Here is a 9,136-nt window from a genome sequence, read left to right as displayed (position 1 = left end):
CGGCCAGGTCCTCGCCGGAGCCCCAGTGTGGCAGGAACGTGGGCAACGGGACGGCGGCCCACACGTCTGCGTCGTCGTGAGAGAAGCGTCGCGTAGGCGGGACCTGTGAGGATCGTGGGGTTAACTCCCGCTACCCTCCTGGAAAATGGGGACCTAGCCTCCCCTCACCGGGCAGGGTGGCCTGGAGTCAGGCGTCACCAGGCCAGGGGCCCCTGGTTTGAAGCTGTGCGATTTGGGGCAACTGACGATCTTTCCAAATCTCAGTGTTGTCATCCGTAGCTTGGGTCAACTCGGGAGCAGTCCCCTTGAGTAGGGTGCTAAGCCCCAAGGAAATGACACAGGTGCCAGGTTGAGCACCCTCCTAGGGCACAAGGGAACTGGGGCAAAGGGGCTGGGGTGCCCCCCATGGGCTCTGTGACCTGGGGCCAGCCCATCTTGGGAGGTGAAAGGCAACCCTGGGAGACAGGGCAGGCACAAGATGGGCTCCTACTCAGAGAGGAAAGGCCTTGGAGAGGTCAGGGTATCCCCCACATGCATATTGCACGTCTCCAGCCCTGCCCGTCTCTACCTGCAGGTACTGCATCTTGTCCTCCTGCAAGGGCCGCAGAGGGTAGAACTGGGGCAGGCCCCCCTCCTCCAGGGCAGAGAGCTCATACTTGGCCATCCTGTCCAGGGCCACAAAGTCGCCCCCATAGTTGTAATCCAGGGAGCGCTCCAGCACTAGGTCTGGGGGGACGCCACCTTCCAGGCTGGTATCTGCAGGGCAGGGCAGAAGTTTAGGGCCATGGAAACTTGGGGGGCTTCAGGAGTGAACCCCAGGGACCCCCAGAGACACACGCAGGGCTGGTGGGCCAGTTAGCAAAAAAGGAGATGGGCAGGGTGCTCCATTCAAATCCTGACTCTGCCCCCTTTTAGTTGAGGGGCTGGGGAAGTCACAGACCCTGAGCCAGTTTCTTCTATGGGGCCAGGAACTAAATAGACACAAGGAGTTGACACCGGCTGGCAGGTAGCAGGGCTCAGCCAAGGGTCACATTGTTACTGCTGGGGAGAGACAGGACTGGTGCTCAGGAGCCCCAGGGGGCAGTTCGCCAAGACCCCTAAAGTCAGAGACTCCAGGAAACATTCAGGCTGGAGTCCACAGCCACTCTGTTAACCGGAACATCTGCTTAACTGAAACCCTGGTAGAGGGGCAAGCCAGACAGGAGAATGCTCCATGGGACACTGGGTCCAGTAGGGGTTCAAGCACCTGTGGGGTAAATCGGTGGATCTGAAACCTGTCCTCCCACTGACTCCAGTGATCTCCCCCAGGCGCCATTCTCCACGGGGCCATCCTCACCATCATCCGACTCCTCATCGTTGGCCATGAGGGCCATACACTTCTCCCAGACAGCCTTGAAATCAGCGCGGTAGCGGTCACAAGCCCAGAGGAAGACGGGCAGCAGCAGGGCCTGGGTCACTGAGCACCACAGCACACACAGTGCCATCCAGGGCGCTGAGGCGTCTGCCCGTAGGCTGCTGAAGCTCACCACCTGTGGGCACACGGGTCGGCCTGGCACCCGGCAGGACCCCCATCACCCCGCTTCCCCTCCCAGCCTCAGTTCTCCCATATGCAGGGCAGGTCTGACTGCCCACCTGCCAGAGAAGGAGGCAGAGGAGGTGACAGAACTCTGGGCTCTTGGGCAGGAAAGGGCTGGAATGTGAAGGGAGAAGTCCATGCCCGCCCACTGACAGCTGCTCAGTGCCAAGATGGACAGTCACCAGACTGCGTGTGCACCGGGAAGCGCTGGGTACAGCCTCCCTCATTTCATCCGTGACTACCCGAGGACAGGGACCCAGGATTACCATCCCATTTTTGAGAGCCAGGTCTCCAATCTCCCAGTTCAGGGCCTTTCTACCATCCTCCCTGCTCCCTGGCTCGTGATCTCCTTGGCCCTGCCTCTACTCTGGGGGTCGACCTCAGACCCAAGTGGGGAATCAAAGCAGTTTCTGAGGATCAGAGGGTCTAACTCGGTGGTTTTTGGGTCATGGCCCAGGGGCCCCTCATTCCTCTGCTCCCAGGGGAGTTCACTCCTCCACTTAGAGACACTGAACTGTTCCCCTTTCAGAGCTGAAGTGGGCATGAGGTAGACATACATTGGTTCTTCCACGCAAGCTGTGTGACCTTCAGAATGATGCTAAACCTCTCTGGGGCCCAGTTTCTTCATCCGTGAAGTGGGCTAAGAACATCTTGAGGCAAAGTTTCCAGACACTGCACCAGGCCTGCAGCATCATGTGGGTTCTGTAAACAGTACTCCCATCTATTCCCTGCTGGAGAGAAGCTGGGGGGCCCTCCCCCCACTGCTATTCCCATCTGGCTCTGCAATTTCACACATGTGCCTTCCCTCTCCCAGCAAAGGGCCCCACTGCACACAGGAGGTCTCCACCTAAGGGGTACAAGACCCGTTAAGGGTGGGGTTACACCCTGCCTATGAAGCTGCCCCCCCACCTGTCACCTGCTGAGGCTGGGGTCCTGCAGTGATGTCTTTAGGATGAAGCCTCTCTTGCGTCCTTGCCCCTCCACCAGTCCCTGTCCAGCTCTAGACCCTCCAGGGGCTGGGCTGGAACCTTATGGGTGGGAGGGCTCAGCTACTGAGTCCAGACATCATTCTTGGGCTAGGCCTGGGGCACAGCCTCATAGACAGGAGCCCAGGCAGCCTCCATGGGCCTTGGACCCTACCTGGCAGGGTCTTCAGACCAGCCTTCACCTTGACCTTCCTCAGCTGCTGGTGCGTGCATGCTAAGTTGCTTCTGCTACTGCTGCTAAGTCACTTCAGTCGTGTCTGACTCTGTGCGACCCCATAGACGGCAGCCCACAAGGCTCCCCTGTCCCTGGGATTCTCCAGACAAGAACACTGGAGTGGGTTGCCATTTCCTTCTCCAATGCATGAAAGTGAAAGTGAAAGTCGAGTCACTCAGTCGTATCAGACTCTTAGCAACTCCATGGACTGCAGCCTATCAGGCTTCTCCGTCCATAGGATTTTCCAGGCAAAAGTACTGGAGTGGGGTGCCATTGCCTTCTCCGTAAGTTGCTTCAGTTGTGTCCAACTCTTTGTGACCCCATGGACCGTAACCCGCCAGGCTCCTGTGTCCATGGGGTTCTCCAGGCAAGAATACTGGAGCAGGTTGAAATGCCCTTCTCCAAGGGATCTTTCCGATCCAGAGATCAAACCCATATCTCTTAGGTCTCCCACACTGGCAGGTGGTGGGTTCTTTAACACTAGTGCCACCAGAAAGCTTGTTCGGCTGCTGGGATCAAGTCCAACTCTCCAGCACACATTCCAGGCCTGCCCTGCCCCCCAATTCAGGACCACACCCAATTCTGCTACACCACATCCCTCCTCTGTCCACCATGGGACCTGGGTCCAAGAGGAAGCCTGTGACCCCACCTTCCATAGCCTCTGTATCAAGTGGATCTCACCCAGATCCGGGGTGGAAAGTCTCCTACAGTGTGATGGAAAGACCCTGGTCTCTGCAGCCACCTGACATGGGCTCAGTTCCTACCATGGCTGCCCTGACTATATATTGGTCACTTGACCTCTCTGAACTTTGGTTTCCTAACTTGATGATGATGATGATGCCTCCTGAAAGGATCAGTGTGAGTAAGATTCAACCGCTAATGCCTGGAGCATACCCAGCCCTTGTCTGTCCCAGAGCCCATGTCCCCCCACCAGGCTCCTACCACCTGCCAAGCTCACCCACCAGCACGGGGAAGCCCATGAGGCAGTCGTAGATGACCACGATGGTGGCCACCAGGCCAGTGATCTGCAGCGAGGTCCTGGCAGGCTCGGAGCCATCGATGGAGGAGCGGCGCTTGCCCTGCGCGTCCTCCACCACGATAGTGGGCACAGTGAAGGCGCGGCGGTCCGCCCGGCGCCCCACCTGCACCGCCAGTGTCTGGAAGAGGGCAATGGCCGTGCAGACCGCGCCCATGGCCACACTGCCGCCCACCAGCAGCAGGAAACAGACGCCGAAGCCCAGGCCGATCTCAGCCACGATGAAGCGGCAGCCGTGGGTGTAGAAGCGCTCACTCGTGTCGTGCCAGCCGACGGCAGGCAGGGCCGACAGGATGAAGGACACCATCCAGATGCCCATGACTGTGTGGACCGCCTGCTTCTTGGCGTTGCTCAGCCTGGCACAGGGCAGGGACAAGACAGAGAGGGACCTGGTATCACTCACAGGGTCTCTCCCCAAGCCCTGAGGGTCCTCCACTGCCCTGGTCCCCAAGTACATTGTCACACGTCCCTTTCCCCAAGCACTTCTGCACTGGGTACCTGCACACCCACACACACCTACATGCACGCACCCCTGCAGCCCTCAGTGTGACACTGGTGCAGCACCCCGCACGGGGGCCGTGTGCCCACACTGAGGCCGCTGTGCGCTCAGTCACACGTCCCCGCCTAGGATGTTCGTGTGCACACAGGTACCCGCCCAAGAACTCACCGGTAGTTGACAGGCCAGCGGACCATCCACATGCGGTGGTAGGAGAGGGAGGTGACGGAGAAGCAGGTGGCCAGGGTGAGGGTGTAGAAGGTGGACACGAAGACCTTGCAGAGGCCCTCGTTCCACTCGTAGTCGGGGCGCTGGCGCCGCAGCTGCACCACGGCGTAGGTGGCGATGGGCACGGCCACGTTGAGCATGTGGGTAGCCGCCAGTGTGCACAGCAGGAACTCTAGGGGCTTCCACTTCTTCTGCTTGGCCCCCACGCTGAGGATGCCCCAGGCATTGGCCAGCAGCGAGAGGCCTCCGCACGCCAGCCAGCCCACTGCACTGCCAGGCAGCCGCCTCTCATCACTCATGGTGCAGACGGGAGCTGGCCGGCGGCTGGGACATCCTCCTCAAGCTGGGCCTCAGCTTAGCGCAGCAGTCCTCACATGTGGCAGCCCAGGGACACCAGGGACCACGAGCATCTGCGGGGGGTGGGCAGGAACAACACAGGGAACTCAGTGACTCTCCCCTGGCTCCATCAGCAGAGCTCTTGGGGCTCCTGGGAGTGGGAGACAGAGGGGTCCCCTGATGCTCCGTTATTTGTCTGGTCCTGGCTTGGGCAGGGCTGCTTTGCCTTCCTCTCTCCTCTCTGAAGACTCCTGGCTCCTGGGGGGGGGGGGGGGGTGTATACAGTGGTGCTCAATCAATGCACATCCCCTCACTTCCATCTATTCCTGGTCAAGGTGTGGCATCTAGGCTTGCTTCCAGGCTGCGTGCATCCTCAGGGAAGCTGCCAGGCCAGGCCCAGGTGGGCCCTGTGCCACAGGCGTACCTGGTGTTGTCCCAGGACCAGCCCTCTCACCTTCACACTTCCCAGATCCACACGCAGCCCACATGACGCTGCCCCAGCGCACGATGGGGGTCCTCAGCTTCATCCATTCTACTTCATTGGGCCAATGAGGACAGGCCTGGAGGATGAGGCCCCTGAATCTCTCTGTGAGGAAAGGGTGATCTAGGGACCAGTTTCCTGCCCACTCTGGGAAAGCATGGCCTGCTTTTCCTGGGTCAGCCCCCAGCAGGCCTTCCATGGCCGGGCATACCTGGAAGGCCCTGGCAGAAGCCTAGGCTGGGAGTCCCACCAAGCTCCAGCACACTAGCTGTGTGGCCTCACAAAACCTCACTCATGTCCTCGGAAATGAGGATGACGATGCTTCCTCCAGGGGGCAGCTGGGTGGGTAGACGCCTCATCTCTAAAGCCCAGGGCAGGCCAGGTCACAAACACAGTGGGTGCTCCGGACACCTTGAGTAACATGGGACTATAGCTGGCCAGGGACCAGAACCTGGCCCCAAGGACAGCCTGTGGATAGGAACCAGGGACACAGGACCCAGGCAGGAGGCACGTGTTGGGGAGCTCCCCCATCCTGCCAGAGAGCGAGGGTGGTCCCCCCTTCCGGCCTGGCATCTCCCTGCACAGAACAGTGGCCGGTCCTCCGAAATGAGGCCCCCCATAGTCGGCCACTCTGGCCACAGCCCGGAGCAGGCAGGGTGGGGAGAGGCACAGGGCTAACTAAGTGCAGGCCTCCTGTATACGCTGCCTACACTTGGGCCTTCTCACTCTCTAGCCTGTTTAATCTCAGTGGCTGCAATTCTCTTGTCCCCAACAGGGAAGATCCCCTGGAGAAGAGGATGGCTACCCACTCCAGGACTCTTGACTGGAGAATCCCATGGATAGAGGAACCTGGCGGGCTACAGTCCATAGGGTCGCAGAGAGTTGGACATGACTAACACTTTCAACACTTACGGGTACCACTGAACCAGACACAGCCATGTGATCTCCCAGGGACTGCTCCCAGCTTGGTGTGGACAGGCCATTGCAGGCCCCTGGTGCTCAGGACAGGGGAAACAGCACTTCCCGGCCCACTGCTGGGCACCCCTGCTTGTGCTGTACAGAGTGTGGCCTTGACCCCGGTGGACACCAAAGGACCTCTGAGTCCTGTGAGTCTCATTCATTTCTGTGCCCTTGCTACGGGCCTGCCTGGGCCCCTGACCCAGATGAGAGTCTATTCCGGACCACACTAGTGCCCACTAATGGCCTTGAGGGGGGCTGGGAGACTTCTGGAGCCAGACAACTTCCTTCCCAAACATTAGGCTTCTACTTACACACCTGCTGTCCCTTCCTCACCCTAGACCCAGCATGGGAGGAGAGGTGGCCCCACTGGACCCTCCAGCAGTTGTTCAGGTGTCCAGCAAGCCTCCTTGACCTCAGCATACAGAGGCCACTGGTTTGGGGTAAAGAGCTGTTAAAGACTCCAACTCCAGCTCCCCAGCCAGTTACATGACTTAGCTGGGTGTCAGTTTTCTCATCTGTAAGTGGACATGAGGGTATCTGTCTGGAGAAGCATGTGGGTAGCCAGGAAGTTATGCCACAGAAAGTGCTTAGAATGGAGCCAGGCACACAGAAAGTGCTCAATAAATGCTTGCTGTGTAGATGTATATACTAAAGGCCTCCCTGCTCTCTGAGCTATGGCATCTCTTAAGGTCCAAGACATTGAGCTCAGAGGTGTACTTGAGCCTCAGACCTGCAGGCACACGCAAGGTAACCCCAACCGAAACCTGGGACGGTCCAGCTTTGGGGGTAATGAGGCCCCAGGGCTACCCTAATGGGTACCTTCATGGGGTCTGGCAGCCTACTCTGGGTCCAGAATGGGCAGAGTACGCATGCTGCTGTGGGTCAGAGGCTTATGTTATCAAACAGAAAACCGGGTTCACCATGTACCTGGTGGGCTGGTGTCTCTTTCTACTTGCATTGGCTTCTGTGGCTGTCAAACTGGGAGGCCTTTCCTCAGATGCCCAAGCAGGCTGTCTGACTCCTGGGACCCTGGGCCCAGCCCAGCTCATGCTGCCCACCTGCTGATTACTGGTGCAGAATGGTGGAGAAGATGCCATGGGCTGCCACTAGCACAACCCTTCATGGTGCCAGTTCTTCTGAGTCTAGCCTAACAGTGTCTCACTTCAGGGAAGGGTCCCAGGTGTGGGCAGGAGAATGTGCCCTACAGGGGACATTCATCCTTCAAACAGCGCCCTCCTCTCAATTCACACACCCAGTGATCTTGTCTGAAGGACTTCCATCAGCCCTGGTGGTCCAGTGGCTAAGACTCTGAGTTTCAAATGCAGGGATCCCCAATCCCTGCAGGTCAGGGAACTAGATCTGTAACTAAGACCCAATACAGCCAAACAAACAAATAAATAAATGTATATATTTTTTAAAAGATGGTTAAGCAGGGGTAAAACCATTTGCCCACGTTCTTATGTGCCTGAGCCAGGATCCAAACTCTGTCTGACATCAAAATCCTGACTTCTTAAACATTAAAATGCTCGGATACTTGGCTTTTTCTTGTTCCTTGAGCTGAGGTCATCTTTCTGAGCCTCCGACCCAGGCAAGATGGGTCCGTCCTACTATCCCAACAATACAGACGGGAACAGTGAGGCTCAGAGCCCAGGGCAACACTGGGGAGGAAGCATAGACTCTGTGGACTCCTGAGCTGGTTGGTGGTCCTAGGATGGGGAAGGAATATCTCCGGGATGGGATGGGGAGTGAACATCACGGTCTCCAAATGCAGAGTGAGAGGGGGCTGGCTCTACAGAAACCAGGAGACCCTCTTCCTCCGGATTGTTATCACCTTCTGCCCATTCACAGGGAGCAGGGGACACTAAAGGCCAGACCCCAACACTCCGCATCACACTCAGTCTCCGCAGCATTCCAGGACCGGACTTCTCCCTCCCTTGCATCCCTGAGCCGCTCCCTGCCGCCCCCTCCCCTTAGGACAACGCTGGGCAAGCTGCAGGTGTGGCGGGCCTGGGCCCCCCCGGACTCCCTCCGCAGGGTCTGCGGGCGGGGCCCCGACGTGACGTCACGGCCGCGGGCCAATGAGGCCGCATGGCCCCAGGGCTCTATTGCGCAACAAAGAGAACCCAGAACTTGAAAGGATTCCCGGGCTCGGCTGCCGCCCCCAGGCTGCTCTCCGCCCGCGCTGCTGCCCATCGGTCCCGCAGGGCCCTGCTCGGCCGCCGCCCAGGGCGGAGCTCTCGGCGCGGAGCCTTCACATCTCCAACACGCCCCCGGCCCGCCACGCCCGCACCCCCACCGCCGCGGTCCGCGCTCCCCTATCCTCCGATCCCCCGCCCGACCTGGCGCTCGGTCCGGCCCCAGCGGGGCCCCCGGCCCTGCCTAGCCCCGAGGGCGCGTTCGAGCGGCGGCCGGGAGCCGAACGCCGACGGGACTGCGGTCCCGGGCGCCCCCCGAGCTTCGCTGGACAGGGGTGGGCCCGGGACCCTCAGATCGGCCATCCCCACCCCCTGCAAGCAAGTCCCCCCGGGCGGCGCTTCCAGGCCCAGAGGAAGCGGCCGACCCCGGGAAGTTACCCCGAAGGTCCCCAAGTTGGGGCGGGGGGCGGGGTGCGCAGACCTAAGCGGAGCCCGCAGCCATCGGACAGGCCCTGTGACCGACAGACCGCGGACAGCCCCTCCCCGCCCGAAGTCTCCCCGCCCGGGGTCGCCTGCCCGGCCGCCTCCGGGCCAGGGAGGCGGCGCTTACCCTGCATTCGGGCGCCCGAGGCTCCAGTTCGCTGCTCCCGCCTCTGGCTCCAGCTGCGGCTCCCGCGCCCCCTGGCCG

At 60.0% G+C, this 9,136-nt stretch overlaps 1 protein-coding gene across 1 annotated transcript in view; it reads right to left on the bottom strand.

Annotated features, from left to right (window-relative positions):
* The window catches only part of GPR153 (G protein-coupled receptor 153), a 12,777-nt gene extending 3,641 nt beyond the window's left edge, over positions 1–9,136 (bottom strand). The window contains exons 1-6 of the mRNA XM_010850201.1: positions 9,059–9,136; positions 4,480–4,946; positions 3,739–4,168; positions 1,337–1,529; positions 569–756; positions 5–103 (exon numbers count right to left, since the gene is read on the bottom strand). Coding sequence (XP_010848503.1) covers positions 5–103; positions 569–756; positions 1,337–1,529; positions 3,739–4,168; positions 4,480–4,835 — 1,266 coding nt within the window. The 5' untranslated portion in view covers positions 4,836–4,946; positions 9,059–9,136. The remainder of the gene's footprint in view (positions 1–4; positions 104–568; positions 757–1,336; positions 1,530–3,738; positions 4,169–4,479; positions 4,947–9,058) is intronic.

This window comes from Bison bison, unplaced genomic scaffold (assembly GCF_000754665.1).
Source record: "Bison bison bison isolate TAMUID 2011002044 unplaced genomic scaffold, Bison_UMD1.0 scf7180017864289, whole genome shotgun sequence".
NCBI classification, from domain to species: Eukaryota; Metazoa; Chordata; class Mammalia; order Artiodactyla; family Bovidae; genus Bison; species Bison bison.
Note: the sequence above shows the minus strand (reverse complement) of the source record. Positions and strands in the feature narration are given on the sequence as shown.